At 34.1% G+C, this 26126-nt stretch overlaps 2 protein-coding genes and 2 long non-coding RNA genes across 7 annotated transcripts; 2 read left to right on the top strand and 2 right to left on the bottom strand.

Moving 5' to 3' along the window:
• Nucleotides 1–7146: 7146 nt before the first annotated feature.
• Nucleotides 7147–8786, bottom strand: LOC110789327 (uncharacterized). The gene is made up of 2 exons (XR_002533569.2): nt 8534–8786; nt 7147–7474 (listed from the first exon to the last, which is right to left on the bottom strand). It is a non-coding gene; the product is annotated as an uncharacterized lncRNA (long non-coding RNA).
• Nucleotides 8787–9122: 336 nt separating this feature from the next.
• Nucleotides 9123–11227, top strand: LOC110789326 (uncharacterized). 2 transcript variants are annotated; one of them, XM_021993985.2, is made up of 4 exons: nt 9123–9363; nt 9462–9574; nt 10244–10498; nt 10905–11227. In XM_021993985.2, exons 1-4 carry the CDS (start codon nt 9240–9242, stop codon nt 11055–11057), a joined length of 645 nt encoding a protein of 214 aa, XP_021849677.2. In that variant the 5' UTR covers nt 9123–9239; the 3' UTR covers nt 11058–11227. The 2 variants fall into 2 exon arrangements, with proteins under 2 accessions (XP_021849677.2, XP_021849678.2); XM_021993986.2 differs by having other exon boundaries at nt 9126–9363; nt 9477–9574.
• A 1036-nt stretch (nt 11228–12263) lies between these two features.
• On the bottom strand, nt 12264–20188 carry LOC110789328 (uncharacterized). 3 transcript variants are annotated; one of them, XM_056843016.1, is made up of 15 exons: nt 20111–20188; nt 19757–19989; nt 16267–16378; nt 15696–15808; nt 14834–14956; nt 14538–14737; nt 14354–14429; nt 13842–13928; nt 13675–13755; nt 13545–13577; nt 13317–13370; nt 13198–13239; nt 12976–13054; nt 12825–12895; nt 12264–12717 (listed from the first exon to the last, which is right to left on the bottom strand). In XM_056843016.1, exons 2-15 carry the CDS (start codon nt 19919–19921, stop codon nt 12649–12651), a joined length of 1305 nt encoding a protein of 434 aa, XP_056698994.1. In that variant the 5' UTR covers nt 19922–19989; nt 20111–20188; the 3' UTR covers nt 12264–12648. The 3 variants fall into 3 exon arrangements, with proteins under 3 accessions (XP_056698994.1, XP_021849680.1, XP_021849679.1); XM_021993988.2 differs by having other exon boundaries at nt 20064–20175; XM_021993987.2 differs by lacking the exon at nt 20111–20188 and having other exon boundaries at nt 19757–20057.
• A 3070-nt stretch (nt 20189–23258) lies between these two features.
• On the top strand, nt 23259–24692 carry LOC130472340 (uncharacterized). The gene is made up of 3 exons (XR_008932448.1): nt 23259–23469; nt 23589–23762; nt 24370–24692. It is a non-coding gene; the product is annotated as an uncharacterized lncRNA (long non-coding RNA).
• Nucleotides 24693–26126: the final 1434 nt, after the last annotated feature.

The following is a 26126-nucleotide window of genomic DNA, read 5'->3' as shown; positions in this document are numbered from 1 at the left end:
ATTGAATCTCTTCACATAACTCCTCAGGGACTCGTCCTTCCCTTGCTGAATCCTACTCAGATGCATGCTCGTCTTCTTCTCTTCCTTGTGAGCCATGAACCGAGTAGAGAACAATAGCTCGAGCTCCGAAAAAGAGCGAATAGTTCCGGCTGGAAGTCTCTCGAACCACTTAGAGGCTACTCCTTTGAGTGTGCCCGGGAAATACTTACACCAAGTTGAGTCAGTTGTTCCTTGGACATACATGTGATGCCGGTAAACCAAGAGGTGCATGTCCGGATCTGTGGTACCATCGTAAGCATCAATGTTGGGCGGCTTGACTTTGGGTTCCCTCGGGGCTCTCATGATAGAGTCTGCAAAAGGGGTGGTGTGCCCTAGGGCCATGTTGGACACCCCCTCCTGAATGTGATATACAGGGTCTTGACGCCTGGAGTAAGGTAGCCGCAGGGAGGACTCGCGTCCGCGAGTTTGACGGGTTGGACGGGTGGCCCCTGGACGTGCCTGGCTCAGATGCGTATAAGTTGGATGAGGGAGAGGTCTATCCGGCATGACGGGGGTTGACCCAGTGTCAGAAAGTTCCGACTCAGAGTCGGGCAACTGCTCTGCGCGTGGCTGCTCACGTCCTCGGGACGTTTCTCCGATCAGCCGCCGTGGCATTCGGCGTGGTAGGTAAGACATGGTCTGATTTGGCTGACTTGTTGGCGGCTGTCTCCTTAGGTCCTCGCCTGTCAGCCTGGTCCAGACATTTGGGGGGCGCAAAGAAAGTGTTGGCCTATTGCTTGCCGGCCTCTCATGATTTGCAGCCACAGCAGTGGTGTAAATCAGCATACTCTTCTGTACCTCAGCATTAACTGTCTTCCCTACATCAGCTTGGAACTCAGCCAAAATAGCCCGAAGAGCACCCACAGAGACAGGCATATCAGGGTTCTCCTCTATTACCGTATCCACCCGAGGATCCAGGTGTCCTCCAGGAGGGGTGCGATTGGCCTGGTCGTCCTCCTCGCTGAGCACCTCTACCTCGGCAGTGTGACGAGGGGTGTGCCCGGCCGCAAATGTACGTGCGGCATCTTCAGTGATTCTTGTGGCCGGCGTATGATGTTCAGTCGGCATTTCTCTTTCGAGGGGTGGCCGCTCTACGCGTGTAGGCCGCCCAGCATCGTTGTCCTGTCGTTGATCTTCCATGTTACCGTACCTCCCCACAGACGGCGCCAAATGTTGTGGGGTTTTTCCGGTGAGATACCTGGGAGGTTTCTTGGTAACTTTTACAGATTAAACAAGATTGTATTTTTATAGAGAGAGAAAGTAGAGAGAAGGCAGAGCAGCAATTGCTCTAGAATGTATTGATTGTGTCCCTTTTTTCTAGGGAAGTGGGAATATTTATAGTACTAGGTTTTTGGGGGAATGACCCAATATTCCCCTTACATGATTGGCTGGGGAATGGGAGGAGGACACGTGTCCTTTCTCCTTACAATTCTCTGGCCTCTTTTGGCAATAGTGGGCTGTTTGGGCCTATTGTGCTTAGTCATTCACTTGGGATACATACTAATTAAGCCCCTTTCCAGGTATAGGTTTTATACATACATTTATACACACTTAAATACATACATTGTAGATACCTAGATTAATACTCATGCCTCGGAGTAGACTTCGTATGATTTCTGCTTAGGGGGCGCAATACGTGCCATGTGTCACGTCCTCATTGGTACACGAAGGCACGGTAATTTTGCCCACAACAGTGGTGATTTATTATTTCGTCCTACATCAGAGTTGGACATTTTGGTGTTTATGCCATTTATATTATTATCATGGTGTATGGTTGAATTCTCCTTTTTAGGCACTTATGTTGTATTCTCACTTTTGGATTCTCCCTTTTTAGGCACTTTTATATTGTATTCCTATTAATTATTATGACGTAAAATATTTTTTTTTTTGAGGGAATATGACGTTTAATATAGTTAGTCTTGAATTTAACGGTAATCAACGTCGTATTGTTGCTTTTAAATTCTCCCTTTTGTGGACTAATGAGGTCAAATAACTATAGGAGTAATGATATAATGTTGTATTCTTTCTTTTAGATTCTCCCTTTTATATGTTTGTCGCTTCCTTGCCAATGGTGCTTTTCCTAAATTGAATTACACTTAATTAGCTACATTGAATCACTAATTAGAAAAATTTGAAAGAACATCAAAATATAGAGATGGGTTATTACCTTGTAGAATTTGTTCTGCAGAAACTTGGTGAGTAGTGTTCATGACGATTCTTGCGATGTGTTGAGTTAGGGATTTGTTGATTCTCTCTCTTCAGTTTGCTGATGGGACTAGGTTTTTTTTATTAAGTTTTGTAACGCCCCGACCTCTAATTCAATTATTTAATCACAATTAGCAGCGGAATTAACCTAATTTGGTCGGGACATTACCCGCCGTAACTCCCTCTTGGGAATTACAAGGCAACTATCAATCATAAGCTATTAAACTCCAAAATTCACATAATCGTCCTTCTCAATTCCTTAGTAAAAGTACGAAACTTAATCAAGAATCTTTACTTAAACTTGTTACAACTTAAAATTTACTTAGGTGAACTTGGTAATAGTGAAATCCTCGCCACTACTCGTTTCCGTGGTCCCCAGTAGTACCTAAAACGGAAAACAAAACGGTGAGCCGAAGACTCAGTAACGAGTTACCCTAGCATCGTAACATCATTTCAATTCATTTTATTTAATAACACAGGGAGAATAGAATATAGTAAAACATTTAATAAATCATCATTTCAAAAGCATCATCTCGAAACATCATTTTCGATAATATCATTTTAGGAATTTCAGGAACATTATTTCAAGAATATCATTTCAGGAACATCATTTCATTAACGTTTTTCCTTTTAACAATATTATTCTGGTCGTCAGGACTTTACAGGAAAACATGGTAGGACGTCTCCTACGAACAGGGGAAGCCAGTGCTTCATAACAGGGGGAGTCAATGCTCCATAGCAGGGGAAGCCAGTGCTTCATTTCAGGGGGAACCTTGGTTCCATATCAGGGGAAGCCAGTGCTTCTTATCAGGGGGAACCTTGGTTCCATATCAGGGGAAGCCAGTGCTTCTTACCAGGGGGAGCATGGGCTCCATATCAGGGGAACTTGACCAGTTCTTACACTTTTATTTATCATGTTTACATTTCTTTTAATCGAACATTAATCAGGAAAATCTCAATCATTCAGGGTGGTTCAATAAACCATTAAATCTCGTTATTTCATAAAATCATTTCTTTCAGGAATAATAATAATTCATTAAATCAATACTTTGCATAAAGATGCATTATCGTAAAACAATTCAATCAAATCATACTTGTAATCCCGCAAATCATAAAACATCATTATAAAACATCAATCATTCATAACATCATTCATAAATACATTTCGAAGGGATTGCGGGTACTAGCAATAACCGTTACCTCAATTCCACGATTTGACAGGCCTTTTTCCTTGGTCGTTCGTCCTGAGCTCCGAGTCCGAATTCTTTTAAAAGATTAATTTATTGAATTAATGTTAAAACGACAGATACTATAAAGTTAATATTTTCTAAATAACATTGTTAGTTTATAGTCATAAATCAATTAAATATGAAATAATTAAATAAAATGTATAGTTAAATTCAAGTTTTAGGTAAAATTTAAATCTAGAATAATTACCAATTTTATTTGTATAAAATAACAGTATTAGAATAAATAAGTAAAACATATTAATTTTATTTGAATAATACATATTAAGTAAAACATATTAACAATTTTAGAATAAATAAGTAAAAGATACCAACAATATTAGAATGAGTAAAACAACTTAGTAAAGAGAGTTGGGCCAAGATAGGAGTTGGGCTTACTTGAATTGTAGAATAAAACCCAAAGCTTGTTTATAGGAACACAGTTCCTAAAACTCACGCAAGAAGGAACAGAGAGGAGAGCAGGAAGAGGAACGACGGAACAGGGGAAGGAGGAAGGGTGACGGCTAGGTCGGGGCGGCACAATGCGCTGGGCGGTTCTGCGCGTCGGAGGTGGGTGGTGGAGGTGGCTGCAGCTGTGGTGGAGGAGAGGGAGGTGGAGCGCGGAGCCGCGGAGGGAGAGGGAGACAGGGGGATGGCCGCGAAAGGGGAGGCGGTGAAGGGAAGGTTGGTCACGGTGGTTCTGGGTGGTCAAGGTGGTGTTGGGAGGTTAGGGTGGTGCTTGGTGGTCGCGTTGGTGGTGGTTTTCCGGCGAGGCAGTCGGTGGTGGTGGTGAGTGCAAGAATTGAAATTGAAATTTAAAATTGAAATTGAAATTGAAATTGAGATGTTTATTGTTTGTTGATGGTTATTTTTGCTTGAAATTTCAGTCTAATTGAACAGCTATTTATAGCTATGGGGAATTGTCCATTGATGTATGTAGTGAGCTCATTTGCAAAGTTTTGATGACAAATGTCAAAGTAATATCAAGAACATGGTGACTAAGGCTTTGAATTTCAGATTAGTGTCAATGAATTGCTGAATCACTTTGAGAATGAAAATGGAGATGACAAATGGAAAGTTGAGTTTGACTTTCATGGTAAAGAGATACGTGAAAGGAGAAGAAGAAAGTGAAGAAACTGATTTTTGGTTTCTTGGGTGAAATAAGGGTATTTTAGGAATTTAATAAATTTTCAGAATTTAATTTACTTATTTTGGGCATTAATCTGAAAATAAAATAATTTCCTTGAGTAAAGTTAATTTTCAAAATAACTCTTTTAAGTGCTAATAAAAATAAATTTAACTTTCGAATAAAATTTGTCGTTAATAAAAACGTTAAGTTATTTAAAATATAAAATATAACTAACCTCGTAAATATGAATTTAAATTTTAAAACCTGAAAGATAATATATCGTGTATTAAAATTCAATTAAAATTTCATTAATCAAATATGAAGTTCAAAATTAGAATTTAAAACGGTTTTAAGCTAAATAAAAATAATTAAGCATAATTAATCGAGTTTTAAAAATGCGGGGTATTACAAGTTTCCTCTTTGATTTTCCCACCAAAATCCCCCTTTACTTTTTCCCTCTTTTTCACCCTTTTCCCTCTTTTTCACCTTTTCCCTCTATTTTACATTACAAATATTTAGTTTCTTTTACCCTCTATTTTATAAATGTAATACATATGTTTTGTTTAATGAAATAATAAGTTGTAAAAGTCAAAAAATTATACAAATATTAATGTAATACGGATGTGTAAACTTCTTACCCGAGATAAATACATTTTCATGTTAATTATATTTAAGGGAGTTCGAACTCGAGAACGAGACTTACCCAAAACGGAGGTTGTGTAACTACAAACAACACTAAACGGAATGGGGTTATAACTTTTTATTATTATTACATTCTTCTACAATATTAGCCTTTTCAAATGCAAGATTAAATTCGGCTAAGTCTTTGAATTTAAAACTAAGTTCTAATACATTAACTATTGATACCTTTATAATAGTAAAGGGTACCAACCTAGAGTGCAAGGGTCCCTTTTTGAAATGTAACTGTATTATATTCTGTAAACCTTGTACCAATACAAAAAGCGTGTTCCAACTTTAATCAATGGGTCAAATCACATAATTAAAGGACAAATGATTGCGATTAATCGTAATACTTAACTAATACGAAATATGTGAAGTAAATCGTTTCGTAACATTCATACGAGGCTAATGCGAGATTCAAAAGTATAGATATTTCGTTTTATTAAAGACGAAAGTTGTATAACTACAAACAAAACTAAACGGAATGGGGTTATAACTTTTTTTATTATTATATTCTTATCTACTAAAGAAGAAAATTCAAATAAATTATACATAACCTATTGCTACATAACAATGTTATTATAATATTTATTAAACCAAAATTCACAAACATCAATACTTTATCTATTTCAAGAATCTAAGAATCAAACACATTATTATTCATAAAATACAAATGAAAATTAAGGAATGTATTATATGATAAACCAACCATTAACTAATTTGTAATAGTATGTTCCATATATAAGCAGCTAATGCGAGATTCAAAAGTATCAATAGTCCGTCTTATTGATTTGAGTAACTAGTTAACTACAACCATGCCTAAAAGGAACAATTATGAGTTACGAATATTGAGTATTAACGGTCTTCCTTTTCTAATGCGATATTCAATGTTATCAATATTTATTTGATTGTTACTAAGATAAGCCTTTGAATAAAAAAAATAATTGCAAATAAGATAAGCCGTTATAAAAAAAATAAATGCAAATGCAACAAAAGAGGGTACATTTCCCGTCCTAAAGGGTTCCAACTCAGTTTTCAAGGGTTCATTTTCCTATGTAAATGTATCATTTGCTACAAAAACAAGTACCAATACAATAGGTGTTCAATGGCCAATGGGTTTAGAGGTAAAGTTGTTCGGTTCAATTGCCAATGGTTCAAATTCACATAGAAACATATGACTATATGAGTGTGAATAATAGTAATAATTATCTAAAAACAAATTATATTAAGTGAATCATTTTATAAAACACATATATGATTTTATAAAATTCATATGAGATTGAACCATGTGTACCAAATAAATTAAATGTAACATATGGTTATCAAATAAATTACACATGAGATACAATTAAGATATTGAATGTCAAACCAAATTGAACATAAGCTAATAAATTAATGTAACCTATGATCATACAAGAATATAAAATGTTAGTAGTTCAATACGGGATTATCTTATTGAAGGAGGAGGATGTTATGACTTTTAATTATTATCGTGTTTTATTGTTATATTCTTATATCAATATTAACCTTTTCTAATGTCACACATTTAATATTACCAATATTTATTTCCAATTGTGTGATAAGCCCTTAACAATACGTACCAATACAACAAAATTTGGTACTATTATGATTCTCAAATGTACTGATTGATCCCCTTTTATTCATATAAATTTATTATTTCCTTTATAATAAGTATCAACACAATATAGTATACCAACTTGAATGAGTTAAAGAGTCACGTTCAGAGGTTTTGACAACATGTGAGGGAGAATTGACAACATTATGTGATTACTCCTATAGTTATTTGAATCATTTGTCCATAAAAGGGAGAATCCGAAACCAATAATTTAGAGAATACAATATTGATTACTGTTAAATTCAAGGCTTATTATATCAAACGTCATAACACTTAATAAAAATACAATAATATCAAACGTCATAACACTTGATAAAAAATACAATAATATCAAACGTCATAACACTTAATAAAAATACAATATAAAGTTCCCAAAAAAGGAGAATCCAAAAGCGAGAATAAAATAAGGGTACCAAAAAGGATAATCCAGCCATACAACATGGTAATAAACTTCACAAACACCATAATGTCCACTCCGATGGAGGACGAGATAATAAACCATGAACAAGAAAGGTCATCATGTCAATTCGGGGAGTATAAGAAACCGTCTCTCTTTTCCTGGTTTCAAAAAAATGACAAGTTAAAGAAGAAACGTATTCAAACAAACAATATGTATAAACATAATCACATGTATAAACTCAAGGTAAACAACCATTAGCAATATTTTACAAAATCAAGTCCATGTTTTTTCGCATATATTGAATGCCAATACACCATTATATAGTACTAATGCATAACGTTTTAGTACTAATACATAAGCAAAGCAGAGCAGAGTAGAGCTGACTTGCAATGATTTACAAAAATCAAATCCATGTTTTTTCGCATATATGCAATACTAATACACCATTTTCTAGTACTAATGCATAACGTTTCAGTGCCAATACAAAACAAAGCAGAACAGAGCTGAGTTGCAATAATTTACCAAATCAAATCCATGTTTTTTCGCATATATACAACACCAATACACTATTTGCTAGTACTAATGCATAACGTTTCAGTACCAATACAAAAGCAAAGCAGAACAAAGCTGAGTTGCAATAATTTACCAAATCAAATCCATGTTTTTTTCGCATATATACAATACCAAATACACCATTTGCTAGTACTAATGCATAACGTTTCAGTATCAACACAAAAGCAAAGCAGAACAGAGCCGAGTTGCAATAATTTACCAAATCAAATCCATGTTTTTTCGCATATATACAATACCAATACACCATTTGCTAGTACTAATGCATAATGTTTCAGTACCAAACATTAACAGAGCAAAGCCTAGATAATAACAATTATCTATGATATGGTGGATTATCTTTCTGAATTCTTATTTAAAACAAATTGAAAGTAACATATCCAATCTACAAAAACCTAAGCCAAAATTTCAGTAAAAACCCCCCATTTGCCACCATTTTCAACACCAAATAAGCTTAAACGCGCAAATGGTCATACTTAAGCATAAATTATGATTCTAATTTCAATAATCAATAACAATAAATTACGAATGTTCACAATTCTCATCCCAATTTCAACAATTATGATTCCAATTTTTGTTTACCCTAAATGTTAACACCTAACTAAATTTGTAAAAACAACAAAAAATTAATAAGGATGAGACCTTACCTTGAAGAATTGATTTTCTGCAGAAATGGTGAGGAGATGATGAGGCATTTTTCTATCTTGTTCTTCAGAAATATTGAGGAAGGAGGTGTTTCTCTCTCTTCAATTTGTTATGCCCCCTTTCTTTCCCCCCTTTTTCCCTAACGGACTCCGTTACTAGTTATTTACTTTTCCTTTTTTTATTTTTCATTTTATATTATTTTAATCTCACTTGTGTCCATATGGACACAAGTCACTTGTGACTTATACTTCCTCTGAAAAGCTAAGGGTAAATTAATAAATGGAGTGTGTAAGGCTAAAATAGTAAATACATTGTTCCTAAGAGAAAACTGATTTGTTTTCAAGGAAGGATTTGAGGGGCATGAAGTCAATTTACTGTTCTAATGAGGTAGTTGTTGCTTTTAAAAGGGTTATAGATTCTAATAAATATGTCAAAATAAATTAGAATTAAGTTGTTAACATTTTCTTTTTTTTACATACGGAGATGAAAATTGATCCAAGATCACCCGAAACCGGAAAAAAAGCTCTAACCAAATGAGCTTCCCAACTCTCAAGAGGTCTATAACATGATTGGATATTTATTTGTTGAGAAAGGTGACAGTTGGTCCGTACTAATCTGTTTTCTCTCTCCACCAAAATTCTCTCCACAATTTATGATCACTTTCTCACCAATATTTCTTCCCTCAGCTTCAACATCGTCTCCAAAATCATGGAAACCCTAAAAATGTCCTCTGCAACTCTCAAATCATCATCTTCTTCCTCTCCTCTCCCCATCTTCTTCCAGAAGCAACCTTCTAGGCCCAATCTACTTCGTCTTCCTCTCGCTTCCAAAGGTATTCAATTTATACTTCGTATTTTTCTATACTAGTTTGATTTGTCTTTTCGCCGAAAATTATGATCAATTTTACGAATTGAGGAGATCTTTATTTAGTTTTTTTGCTTGCAGGTAGAGATGATGAGTTCGATCTTCAATCAGATTCCAACGAGCTCAGGATTGTTCCCCTTGTTGATAATCATCACCTTTCTCTCTCTCCTCTTTCTAAGGTATTTTCCTCCTTTCTCTATTTGTAATTAACTTTCGCTTTTTGGTTTTGGCTTTTAATTTTGTTTTTAATTCATATGAGATTGAGCTGCTTCTTTACTTTAGAAATAGTGATAAAAAAAATGTATTCTTCGTATTAATTTTGATGTGTTTTCTGCAACTTTTTTTGTTTGTGAGGTTTAGTAAAAGAAAGCTTGATTTGTTTCTTTGCTGGAATAAGAGTTTGTTTGAGAGTAGTGTTTAAGGAGTGGGGGAATGCGTTATGGAGAGGTAAAAAAGAACCGAGGCGAGGAGGGAAAAGGGAAAGAGTTTCTTAGCTTGGCAAACAACTGAACGGAGTGATTGCTTACTCATGCTTGTGGTTTGAAGTAAAAAGGAAAGGAAGAAGTTAAAGTGAAAAACTTGCTAGTTAAATTAAATATAGATTTTAAAGGAGCAGCCGGGCAGGTAATTGCGGTAAGGATCAAGGAGAGGTACTAAAAAAGGAGCCAAGGTGAATGGTGGAGGGGCTGAAAGATGGAGTGGTGAATCTTTTCTTTTGATCTTCTTCAAGTAGCCACCTTTCTGGCTTTCCTGCATTGAACCTGATAGTTCATGTATTGTAATTTGTAGTCTGTTATTGAAACTAATTTACCCCTAGTTTTCTCACGCTTATAGGATTTTTGTTTCAGGATACTGCAATGGGCTTGGTATTAAGTGCTGTAACTGGCAAAGGATGGACAACAGGTTCTGGGATGGAAGGCCCTCCTGAGTCTGCTGGTGATGCTGAATCAAGTACAGCAAAGATCTCCACTTTCCCTTGGTCTCTCTTCACAAAATCACCTAGGCGAAGAATGCTTATTGCATTCACCTGTAACATCTGTAGCCAGCGAACTACTCGTGCCATTAATCCTCATGCATATACCGATGGTACAGTCTTTGTTCAGGTAATGAGCTCATTTTCATTGTTGTATGTACAGTTATTTGTTTGTGTTTATTGCACTGTGCTTTTACCAATGCTCTTAAGTTGGCACTTCAGAAATGAGTGATTCACCCTTGTGTTTTTATTGGAATCATTTCCATGAAATTTGGCGACTAGTGATCACTAGTCATTTTATGGAACACTGTGAACGTATGATATTTATCATCTCTTTTCTATTTTTTATATCTTTGTGTGTGCATTATTGAGATGTTATTTTGTTACTAAATTTCATTTTGGAAAGGAGATTATTAGTTTATGCTGAAACTTTATCTGATGGAACACTATACTAGAAGCCATAGTGTTTCTTCTTTAGCTCTGCATTCATCATTGTCCTAAAGTCCTGATCCATATCATTATGTGGTTGTTTGCAGTGTTGTGGCTGCAATGCTTATCACAAGCTTGTTGATAATCTGAATTTATTTGATGGTATGAAATGCTATATAAGTTCAAGTTTCAAAGGAGCCGATGCTAACTTCGAGTATCAGGATATTGATAATGACGACAATGGATTTTTCGGCATCTAAAACAGTGGGACGTATGCTCCTATATAGTATGTATATTCTGCATCTATTTATCTGAATCTCAATAGCTTTAAGTTGTAACATAGGTTTATTGTACTTGTATTATAAACATTTTCTATTTAATAATCTATCGTGTTCATACATCCCAATAAAATTTTAGCTGAGACTGATTATGTGTCGCTCGTACTAAACCCGATAATTCTAGTTACTTCTTGTGAAGTTATATTGCTGCTTGACCCCCCCCCCCCCCCCCCCCCCCCACACACACACACACACGTTTCAAGAGATCTTGAGCATGTATCCAGTTTGGTTATTACACGTGGACTCACTTTTCACTCTATGCTGCATTTGAGGCTTTATTTTGGCCCCATATACCCTTTTTAGATATGGAATATTGGGATGTGGTTTAGCCAGTTAGACGTTTCAAGCAAGTGATGTGACTTCAAATTTTGAAAGATAGCAAAACCCCCTTTGGACTCTGCCCTTGCAGAGTTGCAGCCTAAGCCGATGCTGTACCAGTGTAGAAGTATTGTAACATGTAGATCTGATTATGATGTCATTGGTGTTAGCCTGAGCTAGATGGGAAGAGTCTGCTTCCAGCTGTTGATTGTAATTCCGAATTGTTCTTCTTGTTCTGCCTTTGGACGCAGCAACACAGAACTTTTGTGTCACCTTGAAATTCCTGCATTTAGATGGGAACTGATGCTAGACATGCTAGATTGACTATATGATGTTCTTATCTGTACATGTCGAAGTTAGACTCCAATTCCATGAGGAACTTTGCGTATTTAATCTGAGTTATTTGTTTTTGGAACCCCACCTTGTATAGGAGGATACTTTGAATTGTTTTAGCACTTCAGTGCTCCTGCTTGCTGTTTAATGCATTAAATAATGTGAGGTAGATGTTTGGAAGGAAGTATCGTTCATTATTGGACAGGAAGCAAGAAGTCTTATATGTAAGGATTCTGTTAAATGCATGATACACTTTCACCTGGTATCCTGCCAAAAAGTGTAATGTGCATTTGTAATTAAGCAGGAATATCGGGATTCTGTTAAATGCATGATGCACTTTCACCTGGTATCCTGCCGAAAAGTGTAATGTGCATTTGTAATTTTGCAGGAATATCGTTCTGTTGGATATTACAAGTTAACGTAAATTTCGTAAAATAACATAATTTCTGTGTGGAAGTGATTTGTCCGCTGTGCATGTATAAATGATAGGGTAGTTGAATATCACCCTCCAAGCTTGTTGAGGTGCTTTTGATTTCAGTGATTGAGAAGATGTGCTTGTTGAGGGATGAGAAAGATCAGAAGCCATTAGTATTTAAGTACATATCTAGCCATCCTATTTTGATAAATATGGATGAGCTTAAGTGAGGTCTTTTATAAAATTGCCCTACTGTATATACAACTATACAAGGGACTCATAGGAAGTCTATATAGTACAGGCGTTGGTGGATTGCCTTCTGGCTTGCGTCCTTCTGGCTCGGCAGTATTATCTCACTATATATGTTTCTCTTAATTCGGTGAGATGCCCTCCTTAAATGTTGAAAGAATAGATGTTATTCTTACTACAGCTTTTCAAATTTGAGGCTTAGGCTACCATGTTGCCAGAAATCTTCGGAGTTGTCCTTATCATTAGACTTTGAATGAAAGCTATTGCCTGCACCAATGTTAGCACTTACTTCAATTCCATTTGCAAATATTGAAGTTTGAGAGGAAAAATAATCTAGTTTTTTTCATGGAAATCAAGGAGATAGGAGGTTGTACCATGCATAATGCAATACACAACAGACTGAAACCAGGGAAATGGAATGGTGCTTTGTCTGAGAGGAAAGTAGCTGACAGGAAAGAAACAAATAAGTTTATTTGCTCCTCTTTAGGGGAAAATATACGAAGTAGCTAGTTTGATTATGCCTACCAGTTAGAGGGCTAAAAAACAATGGAGAAATGATGTTGGCCAAAGAACCTATCCCTGAAATGCATCCTTGAGCCTTGCCCTGTGAAGAGCAAACACAAGTAGAAACTATGATGAGTGAATAAATAGAGGATGTTTTCTGCAAGGGCATATTGGAGCAGGGAGCTTTTAACCCTTTACAAGATATTAGAGAAATATGATCTTTAGGCATGACGGGCATTTTACCTGCTCACAAGCTCCTACTTGTTTGGAGGCAATGCTACGCATCTGCACATGTTTTGCAGTCTCTGTTATGTGTAAGAAGACACTAGATACAACAGTCCAGGTACATGTAAGAGACTTACACATGAGTTAGTGAAGATGCCGAATACTGAAAGCCCCGCTACTGCATAAATGACCTGTGTATTGTTTTTATGATCTAACAGTCAGCAAATTTTCATGTTCTATTTAAAGAAAAACCACAAGGTAATTTTATGATTTAAAGCCAGCTGTAGCTGTTGGTGAGTCTTGTTGGTATACTAGCTGTAGCTGTGTTATTGTTGTTGTGACTATACTAAGCATAGATATATTACCCATGCATCCCAAGCAATGCTGTTAAGAATCATCTGCAAGAATTGACGAGCTCATATTAGAGGTGTGATCTAGACTCTAGAGTGTACACAAATGATAAGGAGTTGGGGTTTGGAAGGAGAGAGTATCTACGGTTGTGCTTGACACCAGGAGTCCGAGTCTTAGCAACCATTCCTCCCCTGTTACTAATAGCAGCATGGGCATCAAAACTAGCTGCAGAGTTTGACATTTTTCTGATAAGAGAGATGAGAGTGTATAGCAACTTAAAAGCTCTGATAAACAAATTCAGTTGATAATACCTGTGAGACCATTCCAGCAATACCGACTATCAGCATCAGGTTTGCAAACTGATTTTTGCTGAAGTGAAACTCTGATTTTAGGAAGTACTGCATTAGATGAAACATTATCCTTTGTTACAGACTACTATTTTGCAATTGCATCCAGTCTTAAGATACTGCTATATACGGATTACAAAAGATTCTTACTATTCAATGTTTCCTAGGTAAGAAAGCCAGACACTGTTATGCTGCATATCCACTTAGTTACTTCTGCTAGACTGCTTTAAATATTTATGCTATTGTTCAATGTATCTCATAGTTTATCTATAGAAACCTCCATGAACTCGTCTTTAATTGTGTAAGAGCTCGTAAGTTGTGTGTTATTCAATGTGCTGTATTACTAGTATATCTATAGTTCGTCTACTTTGGTTTCTTCCATGGCTTTTAGGGCTGCGTTTAGTTTTTTTCTTTTTCATAATTTTCTTAGTTATTCTCAGCTAGTTGCGTGAAACATGGTAGGTGTTTTTCATTACCATCAATGAAGCCTGAAGGCCGCCCTCTCCTAGGCTGTTGAATAACACCATAACTGCAACCTGTGAGAACGTTTTGCTGCATAAGAGAGAAGTATTTTAGATGAGTTAGACAGTAGATCAGTCAGTAGGTAAGGGCTGCAGAAGCTAGAAGATCAGTGGAAACTGTGGGAAACTGATGAAACACCTGCTTCCTATTAAGTTCTTGATATCATTGATGGTTGGAATCTTCTTGAAAACCTGAACCTTCTTTGTCAAACTGTCATCCGAGGAACTGCTTGGCTCAGATTTCAGGAGTATCCGAGTTGAAGCATCAGTTTCTCGCGTTGTTTCTTGAAGGAAAATTCTCATGTAAACTGCAGCAGCCATGGCTGAAAATGCTGCAGTCTGTAAAGGTTTTGTTCATTAGTCAGAGAATGTCTGATGACTATGAGGAAGAACTGAGGAGAGCTAAAGAGCAGAGAGCAGAGAGCAGAGAGAGACCTGAAATGTTTGTGCTGTGGAAAGAAACCTTGCTGATAATGTACCACATACAAATGCAGCAGAACTAACCCCTGCAAGAAGACCAAATGCTGACGCTCGTTTTCCTTCAGAAATTTTGTCTGCCTGGGAAGAGAGAATTCAGAGCTATTAAGTTCTAATCCAAACTTTGCTATACTATTTCTTCTCCACTGGACTTCAAGAGAAAGTTGGGATTTCAAAAACATATACAGATAAATAGTTCTATTGACCGACAAGTAAACCATTTTTTTTTCCTTTTATGATTTCTAAGATCATTGAAATGATGATTCTGAATTCGATGTGTGTAGGAAATATTCTTTAGCTTTCTATCTGGCCGCTTGGTAGGCGGTAATAAATGACATTCTTGGTAACGAGGACAATAATGTGGTTCTAAAGGTTTAACTTAAGTTCATCAAGTCTACAACAAAGTTATGTTTAGGAATTAGGATATGAAAGTCATCATGTGTACCCCCACAATTAGGGACCAAATTAGCTTCATTATCAGACAAAAGATCATGGAAGGTGCTCATATTTTTGTCCCTTTAGAAGAAAAAGATATCCATGACATATCAAGCAGAGATGTGTCCAAAATAAGGAAGTTGCTGGATAGACTAAAAAGCAACATTCTTCGTATATGGTGTACCCTCGACTCGAGTGAGAGAGGCCCATGGGCCATGGGCAATGGCATGACAAGTCGGTATGTGTACATGCTTCGTGCTAACAACGTGGTTTGGTGCGTGACAAGGACACATCATGTCGTACACTCAGATATACTCACCCTCATACAGAAATAAAAGAGAAGTACGAGTAACTAGTAACGAGATAAAGAGATAACAATACATACAACGTAAGCAAGACAAAGGCATTGAATGGTGCCCTCTGACACCATGGATGCGACTATCTTGAGCACGTAGTAGGCATAGTAAAAGCTCGTTGCCCTACTATATGCCAATACCACTGCACAAAAGTGAAAAAGAAACACAAGTTACATGTCATTAACAAACTCATTATATTGTGTTAGTTACATCATCAATCAATATTGTTGATTTAAGAATAGGCCGGTGTTGATAGTTGCAATTGAGTGCAAACAAGACGCATGCTAGTATTCTACTATTACAAGTTACGCATTCCTTCTCCTCATCCTAAAGTGGAAAATGATAATTTGCTAACGTGAAAGACAATTGCCACATCAAATCGCACGCCTAAATGTTGGAGAGGGTGATACGTGAGTCAGTTACTGTGAGTGCGACTACTTCACCGGCCAAATAAAATAACCTTGATATAAACATCATCACAAATAACTAATGGGTGAAAGGAAATCGAATATGTGACTTATTGCATACAATTATATATGCTTTCAGAATGTTACAAAGTATGTATTAACAAGTATTAGCCAGTAAAACGAATCGAGTTACCTAAGGGAAGGATATGGAGCATCAATGGAAGTGTCAATAGTGATTTTCTTCCATACACGTCCGATAAATTACCTATCAACGGAGTCATCAACACTGACCCTATTCCTGATACCTACATCATGATCATATTAATTAGATTGTATAAAACCAAATATTCAATATGTTCATCGAGATCATAAGACAATCTTAATAGTTCAATTGTTTTAAATTAAAACAAAAAATTTATGATTAACATGAAAGTTGAGTCATCTATTGTTTCTTTGGTGTAGTCAGAGTTACATAGGTCAATTAATACAGATAAAATTTGATTTCAGTTCATATTAAGGCGTTTTTATTACTCCCTATTTCTTTTACGAGGAAAGGTATCGCTATTGGATTTTAAATACTCTTTGTTTATATACTGTACAAGTCTTTTTTCCAAAGTTTTATTTGTTTTCCAAGTTCCGAATTGAATGTTCAATTCAAACTCCCTCTTTTTGCTTGTAGTCTAAAAAAAGAAATCCCTCTTCTTTTTTCTTTATCTTTTTCTTTTCCACAAAAGTGATTCTCTTACCACAAATATCAAAGGAACCGTAAACTAAAGAGAAAAGCTGCATGTTACGCTGTGTGGTCATTTGCACATGCAAAAATATCATTCAACCGTTTGAATCTGTGTCTCTTTTATTTAAGTATAGAGTACAAATTGTGAAATTATAAATAAGAGAAAGAAGATTCGAACATGTGATATGTCGTATATTATTATAACCTCTAATTTTATTAACTATTAGGTCAAGTGTACTCCTTTCGTTCTTGAATGTTAATTTTTTTTCGTATTGAGTTGTTTTTATTTGTTAGTCTTTTTTGGAATCTTTCATTATTTGTCCAACTTTTATCCTCACTATGCCCTTGAAAATTTTCAAATGACTCACTTATTTACTTCCAAGTAAATATTTATCCCCTTATTTATTTATTTATTTATTTCTCTTACCCACATGGGTTGGATTCTATTGAGATTTATGTGACAAGTGTACTTAAGTTGGATTGTCTTAATTTTTAAAAGGAACTAACATTAAAAAACGGAGGGAGTATATATCATTCCGTAACAAGTAATATGCTACAGAGTACTTTTTATCAAAGCGACTTACAGTTAGTAATTAGTGTACCGTTAGGACGAAAAAGAATATACTTCGTAATAATGTAAGGAAGAACCAAAAAGGCAAACAAAACAATAATACTCCGTAAGAGAGAAGAACAAAAAAACGTAGCTCGAACGTAACTTTCCTTTTTAAACATTTTCGAGAAGTAAAAAACAAATGAGCGAAATTTCTTTATAAACAAAAATACAAGTGAACGAAATTTCTTTATTGCTTACAGATGTACCATCAGCAAACTACAAATGTCCAATTATGTACTTGTCAAAAACTTCAATGTTCTAATACTTACTTTTTACTTAATTCATTTTGATTAGGATATTTGTATTGTAAAGAGCAGTAATTTTTTCATCCTTTTAGGCCTTGTATACTTTTTCTATAGTTCCCGATTCAACAGTGTGACGTTTCTCCCAAAACTAGTACTTCATATATGGTATCAGAGCCCATTAACCATTAGCCATATTGCCATTTACATTACAAATACCCCCAATAATTTTAATACCAATGCGGCAATTAATGCATAAAGAAATTAAAATTTTGTACTATAGAGTAAGGGTGTTTGGTTCGCGCAGTGATATGGGGTTGGAATAAAAAATGTTATCAAGATGATATGGGTTTGAAACTTGATTATTAATATCACGTGTTCATATATATTGGGAATGCTTTTTTCTTCTTTTATTTGATACCTATAATAAAGGTATGAGCCAAAGCTAACCCCAAGGTTTCTAAAACCCATACCTTGAGGGTTTGAAACTCTTAAAATTACTAACCAAACAATAATATGGGTTTAAACCATTATAAACCGATACCTCATAATTAGAATTCACGAACCAAACATCCCCTAAAAGATGGTTAACCAGAATATAAATGGAGTATTATATTAACCTATTTGCCTCCTACCATTACAAGAATTTGTATCTTTAACGACAACCTAATTACGACGGGTCGAAAATCCCATTGTAAAAGCCTTTTGCGACGGGGCTAACAACCGAAAAAAGACGGGAACAACCGTCGCAAATGTCTTTTACGACGGGATTTTCCATCTTCAACGGCCCTCTTTTATGACGGGTTCGCGACATGAAATCCCATCATTAATCAACGACGATTGGCTTTTAGCGACAGGATTTCCCGTCGTTAATGATATAATTTTTTTAGTGGTATATATACTACGTACTACGTATGTCTTATACTAAACTAAACTGTACATTTGTATTTTGTCTTAACATAACTCTATATGTTGTAATGCGTGATTGAAATTTTAAAACGCATTACAAAAATTTAAATACACTCGTTTTAATTTTAAAAGTCATAAAAAAAAAAGTAATTACTCAAAATGTAGAATTGTGTATAGGTTGAGTAACTACTTAAGTGTGTATGTATACTTCTTGCCATCTACTCCGTATATTGTTATTTTTTCCTAGTTTTTATTACTATATACTAAAAGAGACACCAGGAATGACAAGTGCCCGCCAAAATTTTTATTTTTATTTTTTTACTTTAAAATAAATAAATTACATTACGTTTTTTTAGGAAACTAAGATAAAAATATATTTTAATTACCATAAATGTGTACTGCAAAATATATTATCGGAGGAAAGCTAAATCAATATTATTTTTTTCTTTATGATATAATTTTATTTATGTATTATTATAACTTTTTAATCTGATAAGAAATATAAAATATATTGATAAATGAACTTCTAATGTTAGTCTACTATTAATAATATAATACATGGTAACTGGTAAGTAAGAATGTTAATTAAAATAATAATACATGGTAAGTAGACTAACATATAAGTTTATTTATCAAGATTTTATTCAATTCAAAATATGTTGTATTTGACTAAGTCGGTTATGCTCGGGTCTTTTCAAAAATTAATCTTGAGTCATTCGGGTTTGTTTAACGTTGTTAAATCCTTCTATATACAGGTAAACGACTATAATTTTTAATTTTGTATAGTAACATGCAAATTTAGTTCATTTGAATACGGAGTATTTTTTTAAACAACTTTGAATTTATACTTTTTCATATATCCTTTTTCCTTTCATGTTTTCTTAATATCACAAGTCTTTTAATTACTATTAAAATAATAAATTGTTTTAGTAGTAGCCGTGCGTTGCACGAGTCCTAAACTAGTTAATTAATATATGTAAATGTGAGTGTGGCAAATGTCGCATAAATTGATTATTGTCTATGTTTGCATATATTTATGTTTTCTTTTCATTAAAAAGACTATTTTCAGTTTCCCTCAACAAAAAAAAGGACTATTTTCAGGAAATCAAGGAGAAACGCGAAAAAAAAGTTTGAAGAGACACGAAAATATGAGGAATTAAGTGAGAACAGATATGATGAAACGTACCGCCTGTTGGAAACCAGAGAGATAAATGGCCAGAGAACATTCATCTTTGCCAGGACATAGTGCTTCCATTGTAACATCTGTAATTGCCGGCATCGCCACAAAACCGGCAAACGCCGTAAGAAACACCGTCACAAATAGATGGGTTAAACACCCAAGCTTTTCCATTTCCGATACCGATACCGATACCGATACCTCGTCTGTCGTCTCTTTCTCTTTACGTTATGATATGCGTTCTGTAAATAAATAAAAAGAGTAATATGAAACGAAAGAGAAATGGTAATAACTAATAACTCAAACGAATAATAACCTTTGCTTTATATATATAGTGCTTTTGTTTTTCACATTTCTACTTACTAATGTTATGTCTACGTTGTACGTACTGTATATTATGGCATCATATATACAAAATTTTGTAGGATTATATCTATTAATAATAATATTATTGTGTTGAAATTAAGGGATGTTAAATACGGGTTTGGGTTGCGTCCATCATCAAAAGAGATAATCCATCTTAGAAAATCAAATAAGATTTCACCTTAAAATTATATGACAATAAGGACTCCTTTGACCTTATTAAAGGAGTCCTTATCAATGTGGACACTTATCTGTGCCAAACGTGAGTTGAATTTATTTTTTGCTTTTGCTTTTAGTACACTTATAGTGTGGAGGACGAAGCAACAATAATTTATACTCCGGTATGAAATAATGGACAATGGACTCCTTTGCCCCCACATACGCACATACTATAAGAGTCTTTTCATTCTCCGGGATATCAAAACTAGAAAAGAGAAAGGACGTGATTAATAAACCTTTTGACTACGTATTTAATTACTCATGGAGTACATTTATGCTAATGTTAATAATAATCACATCTCATGTATTATTAATTATTACGGAATTTGAAAGAAAATTGTTAAACTAGTCATATTGATATATTCTACGGAGTACAAGTTAACAATTGATGGAGAGTATGAGAACAAAGACGGGAACAATTGTCGCAAATATCTTTTACGACGGCCTCCTATTATGACGGGTTCGCGACAGGAAATCCCGTCATTAATCAACGATTATTAACCTTTAGCGACAGAATTTCCTGTCGTTAATGGTACAATTGGTTGCAGTGATATTACAGGGAGGAAATGGTTTTTTAATTAAATTATGTCTTGTTCTTAAATACGAGATTACTAATTAAAAAGAGACCTATAATTAGACTGGTTAGTAAACTGGTTACTCCACTATACATGGCGATGGAATATTAAGATATACTCCAGTTGGTTCTATTTGCTAGGAGGAATGCGTAGCGTCAAAGTTTCGTTATTGGCAAAAGCTTGGCTATTTAAGTACTGCTAAGTTTTAATTTTCTGCCATTTGGGCCTACCATGTCATTAACCATTTGGGAGTAGTATTTAAGAGTGAGATTGAATCTGTGATCTAGCTTACACAAGCTTTCAACGTTAACCACTAGGATAAAACATTATTGGTCGTGAGATTGCTAGATCAGTAGTTGCTCTCTGCATCTTGGTAATCCTTTTGAACACTGTGAGTCATGACCATTGAAAATTCTATTAAGAGTGCTTCCATTTTGATCCTCGTTAAGTTTATGTAAGATTGTAGAAGACGTACTCTGTAAGTATATGACTCGAATTAAAACGATTCGACGGTCAAAACCAAAATCAAAATGTGAAAATTCAAAATATGATATCTAGAATAAGACTTATTTGGAAACATCGATTTGTCATTTTTAATACTAGAATAATAAGACTTATTTTAGAATTCTAGAGAATCCAAAACCGTTCTACATTTATTGTTTTTCAACTTAATTAGGGAAATCCTTTGTTTTGCTATATTTGTCTTGACTTAAGTGTTCTCCATGTCGGCAAATATATACAAGTACAAAATTACCAAGGCTGTCTATTTAAGGCTAGTGAGTCGTGACCATTTTTTTGGGTTGCAATATAGCGACCATTATTTTGACCTATCTCAAGCTCGTTAAAATTAACACTGCATTTAAATAACCTAATTAATGAAGTACGTAGTAGATATTTATGTTCTGAATGCTAATTTATTACTATATACTAAAAAAGACATCAGGAATGACATGTGTCAATTCCTGGTGTGATTTTTTTCCGTCAAAAACCACTTTCCCAAAAAAAGTGTATCTGTTTTATTTTATTTTTATTCTCTACCTTTTTCTCCTTATTTATATAGGGAAACAAATTTTAGTTTATAAATTATGGCAATAATAGATACGAAGTAATAATAATATTCTAAAATGGTAATATTTTAGTCAAATCGCTATATTAATAATGGAAAATATATCACTCAATATTTTGGTCAAATTGTCATATTAGCATTTTAAATATGCATATTAGATGAATAAATTTAAACGAGTATGTTAAAAATGTTATAACTATGCAGTAGTTTGGGAGATATTCAGTTAAATATTTTGTGAAAAAAAATATCAAAATCCGTGCATGCACGGGATCTAATCTAGTGTTAATAATTTGGTTGTTATTTGAATGGCAACTAACCAAAATCGCTTTATCATTAAGGAAAGTGTAACCAAATAACAAAATCGTAGCACTGCGTAATCGATTAATTAATTAACTAGCTTTTGAGCCCGTAGATAGAACGTTCATAGAACGGGCATTTGTATAGTAGTTGTTCAGATGTCTTTTGAAGTTTTTAATTAGTGAGTACTTGTGATTTTTTGTAATATATGAATTAAATAGAGGTGTAATTTGAAGGTTGAAAAATATAAAAATTATATGTTGAATAAATACTAGATGTTAAAGGGGTGGAGTGGAAGAGACTAATGAGTATATTAGACTATTAATAACTTGATGTTGAATAAGGAAAATGGAGTGGAAGAGACATTAGAAGTTGTAAATCATAGAAACAATAAAGAAAAATTGGAAAAAAAAAAAACAAAATAAAATGATGGGTGAAAGGAGAGATGCCACATGACTTCTAATAATCTATGGTGTTCCTTTTTAAATACTAGGTATAGACTAGGTATAGAAGAGATGTCACATGACTTCTATAATGAGATGTCACATGACTTATAATAATTTATGGTGTTCCTTTTTAAATACTAGGTATAGATTAATTAATACTACTTATCTGAAGGAAAGGAACGACATATGAGATTAAGATAATAAGATAGAGTAGAAAGCTACGTTCTCCGAAATCATCCCTTCTAAGAGAAGCCAACTGAAGCACTCCTGGAAGCAACCAATATAATAATATCACTCCGTTTTTTTTTGTTTTTTTTAACATTTAGTTTTTTCCACGTTTATTAACGACTATTTAATGTACATTGAGATTTCTCTATTTTCTTTATTTAAATAAGGAAAATTACGTTTATTTATAATATTTTCACTTTTATAATATTGTTGTGGCTCCCAATGTGAAAAGGTTAGTGGCAGACCTAAAATAAACAAGAGACATGGTGTTGGAGAGGTGACTAAATCTGGTAAGATGAAGAGAACATGTTGTATCATGACATGCAGCTTATGTGGTGTGCCAGACCACAACAAAAGGGGCTGCAAAAATGCCTCCTAAGCAACCACAACACAACAACAATCATACTACTGCAGAACAAACCACAACACAATAACAACACTCAACGACCAATTCTGATATCCCTAGCTATGCACAATAGGATTGTAGGTATTTTTACCTACCCTAATGGGTATCAAAGAATAGCTAATGTAAGTCATTCAATTCACTAAACATCTTTCTGATTGGTTATTTTACATGTAATGTATGTTAACGTGTTCCTAATTTGTTTCATATGCAACCTATAACACAACATTTTCCCACACCACAGAGACAAAGAGCTACAACTTTCTATTCTGATCATGGGGGTGATCAAACCATCTACTCCATTCCTGCACAAGATTTTCCATTGTCACAAACTCAACCAAGTCAAGGACAACACACAATATCAAGCAAGCATTACATGATCTTGCAATGGCTAGAAGATTGAAAAAGAGACCATGAGGTAATATATTATTGTAATTAAAGTCTTCATTACATTAGTGCAAATCATTACATTACCTATCTACTTAACTTAAAACAAACCAAATAAATAAAAAAACAGAACTACTAGGATTACAACCCACACTTCACATTTCACACTAACATGTCTTTTCATCTTGCTCATCTCATAATCTGACTCCCTATTCCTTGCATAGCAGTTAACTTCCCTAAGTTTTATTCCAAAACTATCAACTTCATCAGCAAGGCTTTGTTTATCTTGCATTAACCCAAATATGAAATTTGTTTGCCAAGTTGTGGGTTCTTGTTCATCAATCCATCTAAAAGATATGCAACCCCTTATGTTCATTACAATATTAGAATCTGGACAAGCAATAAACCACCTTCTGGGATTTTCTTTTGTCCATGCCTTTGGATGGAACTGTCAATCCACAGTAGCACCTCTTTGGGTTTGAATTATTGCCACTGGTGAACGAAGACACATCCTTGTTCATCATACTGCAAATCAATTCCTGTTTTAATTAGTTATTCTTAAGTATGTTTAAGTATTCTTCAAATAAGCTAACTTAAATGGATTTACAAAAAATGACAGAAAATTATATTTTTTTTAGAGAAGGGTCAGCTATGGTGAAGCAACAGAGATGATGATGGAGAACATATTTTTTTTTGTTTTTTTTTTGGAAGAGTTAAATTATTTCTGTGCAAATAGACAATTAAATACTCTGTTTTTTGAGAGGTTCAACGACTAGTTTTTAGTATAAAGCTAACTAAAATGGATTTGCCTTTATTGTATAATTGTTTTCAAGTAAAAGTAACAGTTTCTTTGTCGTTTTCTGTCTTTTATTTTAATTTTCCTTAAAATTTAATGCTTTTAAACGGACGTTAGTAACAGCGAAAGGCAAGAAGCAGTTGATTCCATCCATTTTGAGAGACTAAACTGCTCATTTTCAAAGTTAAAGGACTAAACTGCTATTTTTGTCAAAGTTTAGGGACTATCCGAACTATTTACTCTAACGTCAACAATCAATTAAAATTTTTCCAAATGCACAATCAATCAAACTTACTACTATGTAAAAATTACAATCAGTTTAAATAACAAGTAGAAGGGATATCACGAGTATTTACTTAGGGGCGTTAATTTGACCTTAAATTTCACGCAATAAGTTTAAATAAATTTCAATTAACTCTAATTATGTTAATAAGTTTCAATCACGTTAATAAATAATACTCTCTAAAGTTTATTCTATTGCAATCTGGTCGTTAGGCTCAATAAGTCCAATCATTTTAATGAGGTTTAATTAGGTCTAATAAATCCAATCAGATAAGTTCAAGTTTCATCCACTTAAGAAAACACACGTTAGTTTGCAGATGATGTTACTCTTTTAGATCCCCTAATTACTATACTTACGTATTTACCAAAAACAATAGGGATAACTTTTTTTGAAAAAAAAATAGTCATATTCTGTAGTATAGACCCTGTTCGGTTAAACTAGTGATATCGAGTGTCTTTTAGCGTTTAAACAATGAAATATGTCAGAGTAGCGAGCAACGATTAGGCGGTTAGCCAAAGTATATGTTAATAGCTTGAGTGTTCGGTAAAAGAAAAAATTTAGATTGTAAATACAATAAAAGCTATATACGAATTATATTGTTTAAAACAATATTATAAAGTGAACAAACGCTACTCTCTAGGCCTCTACCTTTGAACATTAACTAGTTTTTACCCCGTGCGATCCACAAGTATCTTAATTTAAAAATTCGGTTACATCGTTTATGTAATATAAATAGGATACACAAATTTTGAAATAATAAAATGTGAAGTATTTGGCGTATAATAAAATAAAATTTAGAATGTGAAATAAATAAAAGTAATTTTGAAATAAGATGAATATTTAATTAAGGAGATCGAAGTGAAAAGGATGGATATGAATGATGATTTAACAAACAAATCTAATATATATATTATTTAAAGGAGGCACATTTGCTGAATTATTAGAGCGCCACGTAGGAAATTTAATGATTTCGGCCAATGAAAAATAAGATTTCTAATTTATTTTTGAATTAAAACAATCGAGTGACATGTAGATAATTAATTAGGTGCCACATAGATATTTAAATTAATTAACCATTAATATATACAACTCCATCAAAAAATCAAACACTCTAATAATTAAAAAATTAATCTAAAATAAAATTCGTCCAAATCAATTACTAATCTAAAATAAAACTCAATCCTAAATCAAACATTATTCCAATATTAGAGCGCCACGTAGGAAATCTAATGATTTCGGCCAATGAAAAATAAGACTTTGAAATTATTTTTGAATTAAAAAAGTTGATCGAGTGACACGCAGATAAATAATTAGGT

The sequence above is a fragment of the Spinacia oleracea genome, chromosome 4, assembly GCF_020520425.1.
Source record: "Spinacia oleracea cultivar Varoflay chromosome 4, BTI_SOV_V1, whole genome shotgun sequence".
NCBI lineage: Eukaryota > Viridiplantae > Streptophyta > Magnoliopsida > Caryophyllales > Amaranthaceae > Spinacia > Spinacia oleracea.
Note: the sequence above shows the minus strand (reverse complement) of the source record. Positions and strands in the feature narration are given on the sequence as shown.

Excerpts from the sequence above, each read along its gene's own strand:
- LOC110789326 (XM_021993985.2), top strand. The coding sequence starts at position 9,240 with ATGGAAACCCTAAAAATGTCCTCTGCAACTCTCAAATCATCATCTTCT. Across the intron at positions 9,364-9,461 it reads TCTTCCTCTCGCTTCCAAAG|TTTTTTTGCTTGCAGGTAGA; the intron begins GTATTCAATTTA and ends ATCTTTATTTAG. Across the intron at positions 9,575-10,243 it reads CTCTCTCTCCTCTTTCTAAG|GATACTGCAATGGGCTTGGT; the intron begins GTATTTTCCTCC and ends TTTTTGTTTCAG.
- LOC110789328 (XM_056843016.1), bottom strand. The coding sequence starts at position 19,921 with ATGGAAAAGCTTGGGTGTTTAACCCATCTATTTGTGACGGTGTTTCTT. Across the intron at positions 13,756-13,841 it reads TTGCTGGAATGGTCTCACAG|CTAGTTTTGATGCCCATGCT; the intron begins GTATTATCAACT and ends CAAACTCTGCAG. Across the intron at positions 13,578-13,674 it reads TCCTGGTGTCAAGCACAACC|ATGATTCTTAACAGCATTGC; the intron begins GTAGATACTCTC and ends CAATTCTTGCAG.